Raw genomic sequence first — 18,581 nt, forward strand, 5'->3', positions numbered from 1 at the left:
ATAGCCACGCAGCTAGGTGTACAAACATAAAATAATTATTTCCTTCGTAGTCAGGTCATGAAATTTCAAATCCACCTTCGTATCAGGATTATTAAAATGAAGATTAAAATTGTGAGTAAGTAATGAATAATGTTAACCCGACTTTCCTGAAACATCTAATGCCAGGAATCGTGTATTTGAAAAATTATGACTCTTCCTGTAACTGTTACGAATGTACATTTTAAAGCCACACAGTAATTTATTACGATTTCAAATTATGACATTATACAGCATTTACAATTGCACATCTATTGAATGAAAGATACTGATTTTTATTAAACTTAGTTCATTTCATTTTCAGAATTTCAGAAAAGAGTGCGTTATACGACTACAAAGACGGCAAGATTGAAATAAGAATGTCCCTTCGTGTGCTTTCAACTCCTTTACAGGTACGATGATTAATTTAAAATAACTTATGCAAGATACCTATATGAAAGAACAAAAGTTAATATACACCGTGTATTATACGTTTGGTGTATATAAAATATGAAGTCCACCTTTGGTCATTTTGGACATCTTTTATCCCTATCTGGAGTTATAAGAGCTTAAATAATTTAAATTGATACATTATAAATAATTCCTATAACTTTTTAATATGTTGAATCACACCGTAGAAACTTTATTCTTTACTCTCACAGTTTTGATGATTGGACTTGATTTCCTTGTGTTCTTACTCCCTATATACAGATACCTATGATATGAATGAAGGAAAATAAATATTTTATTATATTCGTATCTGTTTATAAATCAAGAAATAATGAATTTATTTATTTATTTATATATATTTTGTTGGAAATACCGGTATGTGTTAGCATTGAAGAATTCTTTAGTAGAATTCTTTATTTACCCCATATAATTAGACTCTGGAATTATCCTTGAAGATTAGCAACAACTCACTTACCAGAAAGTTTATGATTTGATAATCCTTTTTAAAATCATAAGATTAAAACTGTGGAAATAAACAATATTATATTAACTGAAATAGAAATATACTAATTTTATTTACCGTAATTTCACAGTTGCTGACTATTTTCACATTTGGCTATATAATAGGTATCTATTATATACTATTTTTCGTCATATTGAAAAAATCCATTGAGATAAAGCGATGAATCTGAACCACTGAAGCGGCAATACGATTAAGAATGTTTGTAGATTCAGGCTGGTGAAAGCACAGATATAATATTGTTAAAATTCCTTTACAATAATGAGCAAAGAAAGAAGGTTGGCTATAGCATTAACACGTAATCTAGTCTTATCCGTATTTGTGGAAAATTCTGATTCAGATAGTCTCCCGTAACACAAAAATATTACTGTTTTAATTCCATTGTGGCATCACTGAGTTTTACAACATTTTGAGGTAGCTCATTACAGTTACAATGGTCTTTCGAAACATACATTATCTAGGTAACTTTGCTTCGGAAAGTGTGCAGAAGGCTTTAAGATTAATCGAATAACGAATATCTTGTTATTTCGTATGAGAACAACGTGTCTATTCAACTTTCCAGAAAGATGGGAACTTGCTTCATCTATAAAAATGAGTAATATTATATAATAAATTGGGAATAGTATAATACAGTATTAAGTAAAATATATAAAACCGTGTCGTGAGAAATGGCTTAATCAACTTGATTGTATTAGAAACATACGCAGAGAGAATATGGGATACTATTTTCAGAGAAAAAGTGCTTTATGATATGTATATAATTCATATAATGAAATATGTAGATAGATCTTGGAATGTTAAACAATAACAGTTTTGAGTGATTATGTTTTGCACTGAACAGAAATCAATCACAGGTTCCATTTCTGTTTTTGCGATTCAGCTTCCTTAAGGCATCTGTTATTCCAAATATATTTTATTAAATAAAATCCAGGAACGAAGACAATTAAGAATTGTCAATCTGAATACTCAAAGATAATTTCTTGTTTATAAACTAACAAGGGAAAGTCACCAAGTGACTCCGCTGAGATCTGAACGAGACAAGTGTGTCTGCATTTGATATGTTATAACTAGACGATTCCCAAAGTTGTACGTGCCACCGGTCGGAATATCGTGTGTTAGAATATATTTTGTAATGTGAAACAACTAGCTGGTAGAATAGTTTGAATCGAGTCATTTCTTCGGAAACGGTTGGTTATATAGAAAACTCGGCAAACATGTATATCATTTTCAAGGGCACACTTTTTGAAATGAAATGTTTGTCCCAAGGTCCAAGACGGAATCCAACTAAAAAGCTTAAAACGACCTAGGGTTTAAGTAGCACACTATTTGAAAGCTGTTGTGGAACGAAAGAAGATGGAGCAAGTCTCAACTCTGATTAATAGGGGTGGCTATGGACGTTTCAATTCAGTTTTTGTTTACATTTCGACCCACCGCAACTTTGCATAGGGTTGTCATAGAAAGTCTGCTCCATCTTCTTTCATTCCAAACAGCTTTCTAACGATATGGTACTTGACTTTCTTGTTTCTTGAAACTTTTGAGTTGAACCCGTCTGCGATCCTGCGGGGACGGTGGGGCAAACTCTTTTATCCCGAAATCTGTGCCTTTGAAAATGATGGTATACGCGTTCGCCGAATTTTCCATCTACCATACCGTTTGCGAACAAATGACCCGGTTCAAACTATTTTCCCAGCTAATTTTTGGTAGCTTTTACATCAGAAAATATGTTGCAACTCACGATATCCCGATCGGTGGCACATATAACTTTGGGATTCGTCTAATTTTAACATATTAAATGCAAACAAAATGGTCTCATTTGGATCTCAGCGGAGATAGTGTGTGTCTTTCACTTGTAAGACTTTTATGGAAAAATACACATGTTTGATTATTTTCTGAAATAAATAGAACTTCTATTTTGTACCAATTTTCGTGCGCACACTTCTCTTTCTAACAAAAGGATGATAACTCTCATAACAAAACGTAAATAAGCAAATTTCGAAAGAAAGCATTAGATTGTCCGAAATATAACACTAACACATGTATAGAGCTATTTTATGGCTTTATCATGTAATTTCCATTTAATATACTTTTTCTTATTGTTGAACCATATTCATACAGAGAAAAAATCCGCTATCCGGATTGCGGTATATGGTACAAATATACGGAATCCTTATACTTACTATGGAAATTAGTAAGTAGCATACCTTATCCATATGCTACATACTTTTCCCACTTAGATGTTACATCATGCCGTTGCAGGATGTCCAACATCTAACAATTTTTCTTATATTATATACATATAATTATGTTGCATACGTCAACTATATGTATGTTAAGTGAAAAAACTACAGGATTTACACATGTAACCTACGTTTTCACTTATGCCGCATATGTTTCTTTTCGCAGTGCAACAAGCTAACAATGTTTCTTTGGCAGCTCTGTGTTCCTTGTCAATTACTTTTTAAATAATATTTGTATTTTAATTCTACTGATAATTAAAAAATATTTATTTTGTGCTCTTTATTACAAAATAAATACAAATATTATTTAAAAAGTAGTCAAAAAAACTAAGATAACATGATAAGTCATCAATTGCCATTGAGTTAATTTTTCTAGTCGCTGACATAACCTAGATTTTTGGGTAATTCAAATTCTGGCCACACTGTAACTTCTATGGATGGCAACTGAAAATTCTTCCGATTTGTATTTTCGGGTGTAGAATAAAATTATCTGTTACTGAGATAAGTTACATTCCATTATCTCATTTCACTTACGAAAAACTAGCAAAAAAAGAATTGTCACCTTTTGAAAAATATTTAGTAGGCTGCCCCCTTATCAGGGACAATCAACGTCGAACCAACGAATGTTGTACGGCATGATGAGTACAGTCACACTAACACATGCCTCCACGTGTTTGTATGGCAGTATTTTGCATTCTCCTCCTGCGACTTTTACATGGAACACAACTGAACTCGAAGTCTTTTAAGAACTTCAAACAACTCGTATTGGAGTTTTGGTAAATATTCTCCAACCCATTTTCTCCTTTTACATCAAAACTTAAAAGAAAAGAGAGAATTGGAGAAATTCTTATCACTTGAAAAAGTAATCATTGAATTTTCTTTGTTTCTCTTCTTTACAAAACAAGGTTTTATAGCTAATATCTCCAGATTCCAAACACGCTTCCATTACATTAAAGAATAAATTAATATTAGAATTACACGGCTTTGACAAGTAACTAATGGCATAATATCACAAATTAAGAGTACAAAATAATTCAGATTTAATTTTAATCTATCAGAGTCAACTAAACTGAATATTTCCCTTTTTTAAATATCATATTGAATTTTTTAAATGAAAATTCCAGATATCATATTCCATTTCCTTAAGCCCCAGATATTTTACAAATAGACTTATTATTATAACAATTGCAATTTTCTATTCCTTTCCTTTTCTTCTAGATCAAATAACGAAAAACGTCGAAGGTTAAGACCATAACTTCAAGTCTCTAATCTTAAGGGATTCCAAGAAATGTACATCTTCTTTAATAATAATAACAACACTATTATTATTATTATTATTATTATTATTATTATTATTATTATTATTATTATTAATAATAATAATAATAATAATAATAATAATAATAATAATAATAATAATAATAATAATAATAATAATAATAATGTCCGTTTGTGTGTATATCGTCAGCTTCATGCGTGGAAGAATGACAATCAGAGCCACTTAATTTGGCACCCAAATGAAATTAAACCACTTCTAATCGCGTACGAAGCCGTATTTTTGGTTTTGGGCTCGAGGTAGATAAAATATTAATACATGTTGGATAATTTTCAATAACAAATTTACTACTTTTGAAACATTTCAAAATTGTTATGCATTTATTATCACTCATGTTTAATAATCTTTAATTATTAATTTAAATGTTCTATAATTTTTTGTTGCCGTCCAATGTTTTTAAATAGTAAAATACTGTAGATAAAGATATTAAAAGTGCATACACGGTCAAACTGACTGCATGTGTATCTTTGCGTTATAGTGCACATGTGTTCTTATAGGTGATAAAATAAAGGATTCGAAACGTTGAAATTTTGCACAGTTCAAATACCAGCAGAAAGGTATTGTTCAATATTCTCTGTGATACAATAAGATTTACAGTGTCTCCGACCCAATATAAGGACACATTTCTTCAAATTACACTTTGTGAGGTTACTACATATCTTAAATATACATGTAAAAGGAAAACATAAAATATCACATTTGTCATACAGTGTTGTAAACTTAAGACATTAGAGTATCACAAGCAATAAAAAATAAACTAAATTTATGTGGGGTTCTACAACAGCAATGAACAAGTAAGACAGATGGAATAATGAATATCTAAGTTATTATAATGTTGAATACTATGGTGATATAGTTATGACGTATTTTGAACAAGTAGAAAATAAGTCTCATGAAATTAAAAAAGTGACTTATTTTAAAAGTATTTTATTTTGAGTAAATTATTGGTTAACTACCAGATCCAATTACGGCATATTTTACAATAGGTATATATATCATAATGTCGTTTACAGAAATTTGATATATCAAACCATTTGGGATATACAAAAATGGAAAAAAATCTATATTGCTTAAAATACATGTTGGTGGGAACTCTCTAAAACAATTGTTCATTTATTTTGCTTCTATACCATTAAGACTTACGTAACACTCTATAACATTACATTAACATTAACATAATATTACAACGTTTGGTTGATGTAACTTCAGCTAGTGCTCACAATCACACAAGATAAAGGAGTGTTGTGAACTTTAACTGCTTTTACGATATCGCAGAGAAAGTTTGAAATATTACATTACACTAAGTGGTACTGTGACCTTCACGTCCTTTGAAACCCATCTACTTAATAGGTGGAGGTAATTATCTTGGAAATTTCATGAAATAAACGTTCCAGGAAAAAATAGAAATTCAATTGCTTGTAACTTTGTTCATGTACATTCGAAATCCGTCATATCATCTTCATAGACATGCAAGTTCTTTGGATTCCCATTGCCACGTTTATCTCATTTTAATTATTACTGCCCTAGAGACCACCAAAATCTAGATATGTGTGATGTTCCGTCCTTAGTTTGCAATGCTGTATGCTAAAAGTGGTTGAAAATGATTTCTTTTCGCATGTGGATTTGAAGCATATAATATCATGAAGTTGTTTTATTTAAAAAAGTAAAACTTCAATTCAGTTGCCACATCCCCTTGGTAAATATTGCATTTTATTAAAATTAATGCTTTTCTGTCCGTTGGTTTAAAAGTTACAATGCCATATACAGAGGAGTGGTCCACCCAATTTATTCACAATAACATGCAGCTTATGTTAAACAAAGTAAAAGTTTATTTTTTTAATGTATAATGTCATATCCAGGCTGGAGACATTTGAAATGCGATGCTGATGCAGAATGCTGCGCATATCATGGACCGCTAGGGAAAGAAATGAAGCCGTACTAAAGTAAGCTAATGAAGGACGACAAATAATGAAGATAATAGGAAAAAGAAGAAACAGCATGCTTGGCCATCTTATTCGGTACTCCTATTGGATCACTGTGGTAGTAGAGGGAAAGACAGAAGGAAAATCAGGAAGAAGAAGACCAAGGATAGAATATATAGATGCAGTTTCGAAGAAGAGACCTTATCAAAGTATAAAACAGCTCTTCCTACGAAGAGAAAAGCTTCAAAATTTCTGTTGCCCACCAATCTATGGTTGGCTTAAACAAAAAGTTGAAAAAGAGTCATTTCTTACGTCGGAGAAGCTAAATTATGAGTGTCTTTTGTAATTTGACACACTAATGCAATAGTCTAATTCTTATCCCATTCTTTCCAATATCTTACGATCAATAGATCTAAGAGTTTTTTTTAAATGTATTAGAAGTGCAGGTAAAATATTAGGTGGGGTGGCATATATGGTTGGTTTTTAACACAAATTAAGAAAACAGATAATCTCACAGGATAATATTCGACAACAAAGGGTGAAAGGTACTGAACAAGGTTGCAGAATCTGAAAGTCACAACTAGTTCACATTTCCATTGATTTGTTAACTTTCTATTGTACACCTGCTCTCACCTACTGGAAAATAGCGTTTTCACTCCATTTCCAGCTGCAAACAAGACCATGTTTACAGTATTTGAATTTAGGAGAGTTCGTTTGAATTCTGTCCTCAAATAACATAGGGGCACATACTTCTTTTTGATTTGCAAGCAACCGTGAAAACCACGTTCACTTTGCAGGAATCACAGACACATTCTTTAAAACCATACAGATTTTCCAAAGCTCACATCATCACATTTTGTTTATTTACTTTTACCAAAAGGTTGAGTGTAGTCTTATCACTTAACTCGGCTGGAAACGGACGTACAATTTAATTGAATAACCGAAATAAGCAATGTTGGCGTAGGCATGATAATATGTGCCAAATAGTCGATACAAGGTACCAGTGATATTAAAACAGAAACATATCCAGAAAATTTTGCTACTGGAAGTTATTCACCCAAGCATGTACTCTTGGTTATTGTTATTAATTACAACAAAATACAAATCTAGAAATTTGAATATGTTAGTGAATAGTCTGTAGTTTGTATGTTGAAAGTGTTAAAATGTTATATGAAATATTTAAGTTATTTTCCTAGAGTCATGTTTGGAAAGATGCATTGCACTTTGGAGTATGTGGCTGTTCGCAGAATGATAATCAAATTTTATCCTTGAGTCTGATTCTGTTTTTCCACATGTTCAAATTCCATTTGAGGTGTATACGATTTTATATTTAAAATTTAGTTAATTGGTGGTTTGAATTGCAGTTTAGCCATCATTCCAGCACCGAGGCTACACAAAACGTTGAAGTGCAGCTTAACTTGGGATTAGAATCCTACGCAATTCCACTGGGAATCAAGCCCAGGTTTCCCATGCTATCATATTTTACCCGAAGATTATTAATGATACACGCATTTTAGAAAGCAAATAAATAAATAAATCGGGGTCAAAATGGTTTTGAACTATTGATTGTGAAGTGCCGTGTACAGTTGAATTTACGGGCCAGATGCATCTTCTGTACACTAAGGGACCAGTGACGTCATATTGTATCCCTTCTTCACTGAATAATGAACTATTTTTACCGTTTGTAAACTTTGTTCCGATAAAAATCATCAGTATCATTATACTCACGTTGATAAGCATTGTGTGGAGGGATTACGATTAGCAAGCTACATTACTCTTAACAATGTAAATGCTGTTTAATTGTGTGCATAATCTTATTGTTTTCGGAGAACAAAGAAAAATGATACATTTACATCAATATATATGTATTGCAAATGAAAGTAAATTTCGTGCATGATATTAAGTATTTAAATTCTATAAGCCAAATAAGGATGGAGAGTTTAAACGTGGAACATGTAAACGTTTAATGATATCAGTGAGGAAAGTTGATGAACACTCACACCTTCTAAAGGATTAGGGACATCGACACTTTCTAGACATGAATCGGATTTCTGAATAATCATAAACAAAATTCGCTAGTTTCTTTTATTATAATAATTAAGACAACAACAACTCATCATTTCAAATTAAACAAGTATGTCCATCGCTTTTTGGGGCACGAATTACACAGTAACATAAGATGCTTTTATTTTTTAAAAAATCTTCCATTTCCTGCTTATTGATGATGTGAAACAGAATCATACTTCGAACTAACTGTAAGTAATATACATAAATCGTATCAAGACAGTAAGAACTTGTTATCCTTCATGGTCGTGCAGTTACACTCGTGGTTCTAATCCTTTCCCGGTATTTATCTCAAATAATTGCTCGTGCAAGTTTTATATTCTATTTTAAACAATAAACCCTGTCTTATATGTCTTGATACTTGATAGAACGTATATGAAATTTCGAAATGGAAAATAAATTTTCCTTTTAATCTATTGACGTTTTCGCTTTTGGACTTTTTTTGACTTCCTTATTTACCAAACACTATGTATTTCTTAATTGGATTCTAAAATCTAGAAAATGGTGTTTTGTTGTTCAGTAGTTCTTAGTCCTAAATTCGGTACAAAGTGGACTATCTTGATATCTTTCAAAACGTATATTTTAATGTTTACTGAAATATGAACAAAACGCCGAAATGTTTAATGAAAGTAAAGTGTTTTTGCTTTACCTCTCTGGTATGATTTTGGGGGAGATATAATAAAAATTAACTTTCAATACCAGTTTAAGGAAGTGATATCCACTCACAGTCCTTTGTGAGTAGTAAGGAGAAATAGCTTAAACTCATTTGGTTTGCTGTATGGTGTATTTAAATACAAACGAATATTTTTAGTGTTTTAAGAATTTAATGCAAACTTTAGAGTTGATGTATGTGTATAGGTTTTCTCAATACGTCTGAACAAAATACACGAATTTCCCATGAGAGAAACACCATTTATGGGCAACATTTATCTGGTATTATTGTGTCTTCTTTCCCATGGTGTTTTTGGAGTACTTTTTCAATAAATCTTGTGATCGACAGTGCTACAATGAATTCGATGGATAGCAGCGTGTATGTTAGTTAGCATGGTTGATGCCTTTTCGTCTCTATTCTTTTAGTAGTCAAACAGATGTAGGAGGTCACTTGGTCTCTAAGTAAAAGTCTTTTAGGTTGAACCGAGTGACAACAGCCGCAGACAATGTCTAACCGTCTCAGACGACAGACGAGGATCCGATTGTCGATAGACAAAAGACCAAAGACAAACAGACAGACTGGTGATAGGCGATAGATCAGAAATCATCTCAATCCTAATATTTTATGAGTTTAACACTTTTATTTTACTTTTTTTTCATTTTTGATTTTTTCTGGTTTTGCCATCGGATCATTTACAGCTTGCTTAATGTGTGAGCGTAAGTTGAAATTTTTATAAATCGGAGACTCTGCTAAGCGTTCCTTGAAAACACACAAGGAATAACAACGTCGGCTGTTTTTCAATGCTTCCGCGTTACAAAATATATTTGTTTGTATTTATATTCTTCTGGAGGTTTCTTTATTTTATTTTTGTTTTATTTCTTTCTAACGTTTACTGTTTCTTAGTTCATTGTCATGGATGACTGCCATATACAGAAATTTCATGTTACAATAATATTACCAAAAATCAATGTAATACAAATATAAAAATAAATAAATAAATAAAACTTATATACAGATTTTTCCTATCATATTTTCTGAGTATGACATTCAGTTTCCAACTTCAGGGACTATCGATTAAAAAAGTTTTATGAAAGTGAATAATGGTGCAGAAATAAATAACCAAAGGGACATGGAAGAAATTAGTTAGTAACGTACCTTGCATTATGCCTGCTAATCATATGTAAGATAATTAAATTCCGGCGGGCGACCTTCATATGCTTTGCTGATGTGAGATGAATTAAAGCGTCATAGAACTAACTAACTTTTGTATGCATAATCAGATTTTATTCTAAGATCTTTTATTTAACAGTTGTTAATTTCCTCATCAGGTTTATTGGCTATCAGAGTATGGTGTACCTCTGGAAGGAGCATTAGGCGCATTATTGCACCTGAAATATGATTCATATCCAAGAAAATCCTCACAAATTTATTTAATAAGTGAGGGTGTTACAGACGAAGACATCAAGTCTCTTCCGGTTGAGTCTCGCAAGTGTAGATTCCCATACGAGAACGAAGGCATGTGGGCTTTTGAATATTACAGCTACACAGCATGTATAGCACAGTGTAGAGTTGAGAAGAAGATGCAGCTCTGTAATTGTACGGATGACATTATTGGATATGACAATAGTAAGTATTTAATCGCTAAACTTGTTTGTATTTTTTATTTACACTAAGATATTAGCATTTGAAAGATCACCATCCATTCTTTATTTCCATCCTTCATTTGTTTTCTCTCTCAGAAATCAATGACAAATACGCTATATATCGTACGAGTTAAACCGAACTTATTAGTTCTACTTCGATCTTGGGATGAGGATAAATCTTGAACTATCACAACTCCGCGCCAGGTAGAGTAGGATTGATCAGTTGTAAAGTATGTTACCCGGGATTTTGTTTCCCAAAATATACGTATGTAATATAAAAATTAAATAAATAATGGTTATTTAGTACTACACGTAACTTTTAGTAGTTAAGATTTTTTTCTAAGACCGCTTTATATATTTACTATGTCCGTCAGGAAGACAAACTTGAGAACAACTACTTCAAGCATTACCAAATTTGTTCAGAATGTAGAGAGTCAAAAGCTAGGAAAGGAGTTTCTTTATGGACTCGATTTTCAAACCAGAAGTGATAGAAAACAAACATTTTGTGTTTTAGTGATCATCGATGTTGAAAAGATACGGGTAAGCGTTCCAAGAATGCGATCTTCCATCTTCATCTTCAGAAATCGTATTTCCATTTTCAACTTCCTTCTAAAACCGGAAGGGATTGGAATGTATAACTTCCAGTTTTCCATACATAGATCTACATATAGCAAAGGCACTAAGAGTCCTGTAACAACGTTCATCGTGTTAAGGTAATGGTACCAGTTACTGAGAAATAGGTTCATACAATCTATTAAGAATTCCAAAATGCATTCTATTTCCACTCTGATCTCTGTACGATATAGAACCAAAAGTTGCAGAAATGAGTTACTTGTGGTTTTAGCACTAATCCTCATAGAATGAAAATAGCAAAAATAGGCTCCCTGGAGCCGATTAATGTTCCAATAGAAATTTCCATCTCCATTTTGACTTTTGTACCATAATCGGAAGTGGTATTATTTATAATTGAGAACATTAAACCATAAAAAAAACAACTCATTCAAGTAATGTACACTTTACACTCCTACATTTATACAGAAACATGTTCTCCTTATATCTCTGAAATATCCAACCTTATCGTTTTAAACAACATTTTCAATTTCGAACAAAGAAGAAAATTACATTTGTGTTCTTACATTCACTTAGTGATTCAGTGTAGATATTATAGAGAGATGTCAGTGTACAATTTCATTTTCTTAACACATTTAGACTGTAAGCTTCTGTGTGTTAACTATGTAATTTGGATAATTATTCAAAAAACACTCATCATTTTGTTTGAAGACGAAGACGCACACTGATACATAAAAACAATGCAAGTATCATTTTTGTACAAGGCTTTCTAAAACTATTTATGAGGATATTTTGTATCCGCAGTTATATATTTATGAGAATAAATATATCTGCATCTATTTATGCCTATACTTCTGTTAATAAGTCTGTAGTTATGAAAACAAGTTATGCACTTTTCTAGTTACAATTACTTCTTGATGCTTTCAATCAAGGTAATTGAGTTTTTACTAATTCTACATCCATGTAACATAAATCACTCCTATATGTGTTATTACTTACTTCATAGAAGACGAGACAAAACTAAAAACTTCGGTTCTTAGAAAAGAAATGACTTCAATTCTTAACCTACATATTTTGAATATATACTTACTTTCAAAATTGTAAAGATACTACGAAAATCAATCTAATTTCAAATAACTTTCATGTGATCAGTATTCTACTTTTCCATTTGTATTATCTTTCTATTTCGAATTAAAAACATTTTTTAAAAAATATTTTCAGCCCATTTCATGACAGTACTCTTCTATTCATCAATTAGCGTTCTTAGAGTCATATGTTATTAAATCAATTTAAGTTGAAATACCATTAGTAACAAATACGCTATGAGACTGTACACTCAAGGTATTAAATGGCTTACTGAACTAATTGGCACTTTGATGAAATGGCAACATGCAGTGTTTGGCAACAACGTAACAAGTCTTGGTATCATGACATAAGTACTGGATGTAACGAAGGATATGGAGGTTTCAATTGGGTTAGATAATGTTGCATATATGAAAATGATATCAGCTTGATAGTGTTGATATTCATGATTCACTTACGAAGTGACAAGTCCTTGATCGCAAAGAGTCATGAGAAAGTTGAGGTAGAGTTCTACTAAAAGAATTCAGTTAAAATTGTCGCTAGCTTCCTGTAAGTGTGCAATGGTTCAATACGTGTCCCACTCAGAGATAACTGTTCGAATCCCGATCGTTCTAGTTTCATTTATTTTATTTGTACAATCCGCGGCAAAAAACCTGCAACATGAGAATGTAAGTTTATTGTGAAACTACGCCTAGCAGTACAGGGAATGAACATAACGTCTAATTGGAACAAATCATGCCAGGATAAACCTCGGCCTCCTCCCGTGCACACTTATTTTGAAGCAAAAGACTTCGTCATTTCACAATAAACTTATATGCTAGGGTGTATCGAAAAAAACTTTTTTTCGAAATCCGGTTACGGCTAGTGCGGATTTTTGGCCAAATGGCATCAATAAAACGTGTAAAAAATTTCAACTCCATCAGACAACTCCTTCTGCTGCCGAGTAGAGCCCAAATATTAGAAAAATCAACAAAAGATTCACTTTTCAACTGATTTTCCAAAAAATATTTTTTAAATATTTCCTGTATTTTTTCGGTCTTTTAAATTATTGAAACAGCATTGGAAAGGAGAAATAAATACATAAGACAAATTTATTACGGTTATTTCTGTACACCATAAGCATAAAAACCTAGTTAATTATTTGTAAAAATGCACTGATTTTCTGGCGTATCGTACAATTAAATTTTAATATAAAATTATTGAAGTCTCTTGAATAACGAAGAAAACACTTTAGTGATAAATTCTAGGAGCAGTACTGGTATAAATAATTTGCTCCCAATGCCGTATGCATCTGCTTATCACACTAGATTACCTGCCGCCCACCTCTTCCCGAACGCCTCTTCTCTTGTACTTGCCCAGCTGAAAGGATCGGTCTTATCACTCAACCAGCTGTGTCGAACGCCAGTAGTCAACCAGCTGTGTCGAACGTGATTGTCACTGCTTGAGTTATTTATTAGTGCTGTAGGAAATTTTAACTAAATAATTTGTTTTCGTGTGAAGTGCAGTATGTAGAAGTGAGAACAGTGTTTCACTTGTGCTAAGTACTTTTTATTAGGAAGAGAGTGACAGATACGCTGACGTTATGACATCGACAAGTTTGTTACGGTCTGACGTTAGGAATAGCATTATTGGGACACTCAAGGAATTGGGTAGAACACAGCTACCAACCGTTGAAATGTATTGAGACAATACCTATGAGAGCGAGAAGAAAAAATGAGAATTTCGGGATCCCGGAAATAGCCTTCAACAAAGGATTTATCTTCTATCGTCGCCAGGAAGATTGTAGAAAATTGGGATTACGCCTCAATCAGCGGCGAAGCAATTTTCAGTGTCAGAAGGATTATTGCAATGATATTGAAGTACCATAATATTGTCCGTGACTTGCAAAACTCAGCAAAGTCCGGTTTCCAAACTTCTGCGAAACGAATTGCTGATTTTCAACAGTCTGCCAAAAATATTTCATTTGATATAGCCTTTTGTAAGTGTTCCGATCCTCTGCTTGCAACTGCGAAAAAGGAAGAAAAGTACCAGTGCTAGAGGCGCCTTTTCTTCTAGATCAAAGAACCACAAGATTGAGGCGTAATCTCAATTTTCTACAATATTCCTGGCGACGATAGAAGATAAACCCTTTGTTGAAGGCTCTTTCCGGGATCCCGAAATTCTCATTTTTTTCTTCTCGCTCCCATAGGTATTGTCTCAATACATTTCAACAGTTGGTAGCTGTGTTCTACCCAATTCCTTGGGTGTCCCAATAATGCTATTCCTAACGTCAGACCGTAACAAACTTGTCGATGCCATAACGTCAGCGTATCTGTCACTCTCTTCCTAATAAAAAGTACTTAGCACAAGTGAAACACTGTTCTCACTTCTACATACTGCACTTCACACGAAAACAAATTATTTAGTTAAAATTTCCTACAGCACTAATAAATAACTCAAGCAGCGACAATCACGTTCGACACAACTGGTTGACTTTTGGTGATAAGACCGATCCTTTCAGCTGGGCAAGTACAAGAGAAGAGGCGTTCGGGAAGAGGTGGGCGGCAGGTGATATAGTGTGATAAGCAGATGCATACGGCATTGGGAGCAAATTATTTATACCAGTACTGCTCTTAGAATTTATCACTAAAGTGTTTTCTTCGTTATTCAAGAGACTTCAATAATTTTATATTAAAATTTAATTGTACGATACGCCAGAAAATCAGTGCATTTTTACAAATAATTAACTAGGTTTTTATGCTTATGGTGTACAGAAATAACCGTAATAAATTTGTTTTATGTATTTATTTCTCCTTTCCAATGCTATTTCAATAATTTAAAAGACCGAAAAATATAGGAAATATTTTAAAAATATTTTTTGGAAAATCAGTTGAAAAGTGAATCTTTTGTTGATTTTTCTAATATTTGGGCTCTACTCGGCAGCAGAAGGAGTTGTCTGATCGAGTTGAAATTTTTTATACGTTTTATTGATGCCATTTGGCCAAAAATCCGCACTAGCCGTAACCGGATTTCGAAAAAAAGTATTTTCGATACACCCTATTATATGCTCATGTTGCAGGTTTTTTGCCGCGGATTGTACAATCCAACTGATTGTCATTCCCGAATATTTTGGTGTTTCTAATGCAACAAAATAAAACGATTGGCATGGACAGATACTGTATTATCTTATTTGTTTCGGCAGTTGAAGATGATACAAAAATTCCAGATGGTATCAGAGTTCTTAATAGTGACGATGATGAATTGAAACTTGCTAGTCGACTATTCATTATGTGAATGATTTAAGCTATGTTAGAACAAATATACTAAACTACGATTATATGCTTCAAACAGTCGACAAACCGTGAATCAGATTGTTGTAAGTTTTGAAAATATTTATGAGATCAATTTTTACGCAATAAACAATCAACGTTAATTTGAATATGTTTTAGGTGAAGTGTTCATAAAATGTTCTTTTTGTGGAATATATTCATTTGTTTTCGTTGTATTTTACCTCTACACTTTCATAATGCATATCACTGTAAGTAACTATGGTTAACACCCAGTTTATTGATGCCGAAAACAAGGATTCATTGGTTTTGGGTTGTACCTAGATCCATTGAGAAGGTAATACAACCTATTTATGCTTATTTTCTATTTATTTCATTAATAGCAATAACAAGTTGTGTAAAAATAGTAAACAATTTAATTAACAATGATTACCCGTTAGTTTATAGAAATAAAAGAGAAAAGTAGCAAAGTATGCTTACAAGCCCACTGTGGGCTCTCAAGTAAGCAAACACCAATTTCAATTATATGCTATTGATAGAACTGATACCCATTTTTTTCATCCGTTCAGAAAGATTTTCCACTTTGTTAGTGAACGTATAAGTATCAATGTAATTCACATTAGCAATTTATTATATTCAGGAATAAGCTAAAATGAAACATTCATAGCCTTCTTCACGTTTATTAACTATGCCAGGATATCAACACCTGCTGCACTCTTGAAATCTTTGCAGGAAGAATGCTACCATCCCATCAAGTTCTTCACTATGGAAATAAAGCAATTAATTCCATCAGTGTAGGATTGTCATGTCGTTGTGACAAATGGCACATTCACGATCATTTCATTATCCGAAGAATCCTTTTCTTTCATTTCTTCTCGATCTTTGATGACTGCGGTTCAAATTGTGGAGATCTTGGCTCAGTCCTTCGTGTTGACAGCAGGGTTGAAAAAAATACATTTTTTAAAAACAAAAAAGCACAAAACATGTGTTTAAAACATGAAAATGGTGTTCAAAATGTTTTAAAACACTCAGAAAAAACATGTTTTAAATATCTTGAAGTTTAAAACATGATTTTAAATATATTTAAAAACGTGTAATAACATATTTATTAAGACTTGTTTGCTTCTGCAACCGATCTTTCCACTTATTTTATTCCTGTTAAGACTACACTGTGTTGGGTGCAGAATAGTTCAGTATAGATTAATAATTCTCAACTTATTTCAATCACGGCAATTTTTATTACATCATCTTGCCAGTGACTCTCGTAAGTACATTATTGGTTGTAATAAACTTTTTAGGTAAATTTTATAATCTATCTACTATGGAGATTTCAAACAATATATCAATATACATGGCAAAACAAAAGTCTTCACCATCCTTATGTATTGACAACTTGTTGAGGGAGAATGATGAAACTTGGAAGTGGTCTCACACATCAGATGGTGCTATCAAGTATCATGGCGGACATCTTTGATTGGCATTCGAAATTTCAAATCCAAAGGGAATCCAGTTACATGTTTCAAGGCTAGAATATTTTTAGCAGAAATGCGTTTGTGTGGTTCTTTAGCCCTAAAGCAAGTCATTTCGGAGTTACCGCTTTTGGACGTTTTCTAGATATGCCTTTAGGGGCTAAGCTATCGTTTCTTGGAGGCGGGTGAGATTTTTGTTGCTAAATTTGATTACTATTTCAGAACACTGATGCTAATAAAATTATTATAAAATAAAACATTTTTGAAAAGTAATGTTTTGAAGCACACTTCATGTTGTCCTGACTTTAGAATATTTTCTGCAAGCCTATGTAATTGGATGTTTTTGGGGACAATAATTTATTCAAGAAAGGTAATATTTTAACGTTCAGAGCCCATTTTCAATAAAGTTCAGTTTTACTCAGCAAATGAATTCTATTTCAAAACTTAATAACTTCACAACCAAGAGTCCAAAACAAATGTAACTAAAACCATGCGAAAGGGCATGGGATAGTTTTTATGACAGCCGCTAGACGGGGGCATCTGTGGGAAAGGAGGGCAACCGCCCCCATCGTCACGCTGGATTTCAGATTTTGTGAGCAGTAAGGCAGTTTTAGATATCTTTTGATAAGCAAAGTCCAACAGAACAAGCTTGAGGTCCTTACACCGAATAAATACGGAGAACATACAGATGATTAAAACTGGAAGGTTGTGTACGCCCAATTTCCAGAATTTTAAGCAGGCCCGAAATTCGAAACTAGAGTCATGTTTGGAATCCTGTGGCCAAAAAATGTACGCGAGAGAGCATATAGGCCTATAGCTTCATATGGCCAACAGAAATGGATTGTAATTGATCAAAATCCGTATTTGTTCGGTGTAAGGAGTTCAATTTTTTTATGTCGGTCCTCAGCAAAGGATTTCTAAATCTGCATTACTGCCCTCAAAATCTGAAATTCAGGATAAGGGGCTGATAACCTCAAAACGAATGCCCCTCTCTAGCGGCAATTATATAAAATTCTAGATTGAATCTTGTCATGTAGTTTTTCTTTCTTTCATCTCGGATTCGTGGTTGTGAAAATATGACGTTTTCCATCGGTGTACTGTTTTGTACACACAATGCGTTTATTTAACGTAATTATGCATCAATGAATATGGCACTCGGAGCGTGACTTGTTAATTATTCACACGCTGCAGCGTACACAATATAATGCTAATATCTTAAATTTATGAGCAAGGAGGGGGAAATTATCCCTCCTCCTCAGTCCATGAACACCCTTGTCTAGTGGTTGTCCTATGAAACTCTAGTCTACACCCTTTCACGTGGTTTTTTGTTTCGTTTATTTCGTACCCTTGGCTA

At 32.9% G+C, this 18,581-nt stretch overlaps 2 protein-coding genes across 4 annotated transcripts in view; one reads left to right on the forward strand and one right to left on the reverse strand.

Annotated features, from left to right (window-relative positions):
• LOC145690387 (uncharacterized) overlaps window positions 1–18,581 on the reverse strand; it is a 354,253-nt gene that overhangs the window by 225,128 nt on the left and 110,544 nt on the right. The window lies entirely within an intron of this gene.
• LOC145690386 (sodium channel protein Nach-like) overlaps window positions 1–18,581 on the forward strand; it is an 89,239-nt gene that overhangs the window by 18,435 nt on the left and 52,223 nt on the right. Inside the window, exons 4-5 of the mRNA XM_081765220.1 lie at window positions 341–428; window positions 10,525–10,822. Coding sequence (XP_081621346.1) covers window positions 341–428; window positions 10,525–10,822 — 386 coding nt within the window. The remainder of the gene's footprint in view (window positions 1–340; window positions 429–10,524; window positions 10,823–18,581) is intronic.

Source organism: Thermobia domestica, chromosome 7 (genome assembly GCF_964235325.1).
Source record: "Thermobia domestica chromosome 7, izTheDome1.hap1.1, whole genome shotgun sequence".
In the NCBI taxonomy this organism is placed as follows: Eukaryota; Metazoa; Arthropoda; class Insecta; order Zygentoma; family Lepismatidae; genus Thermobia; species Thermobia domestica.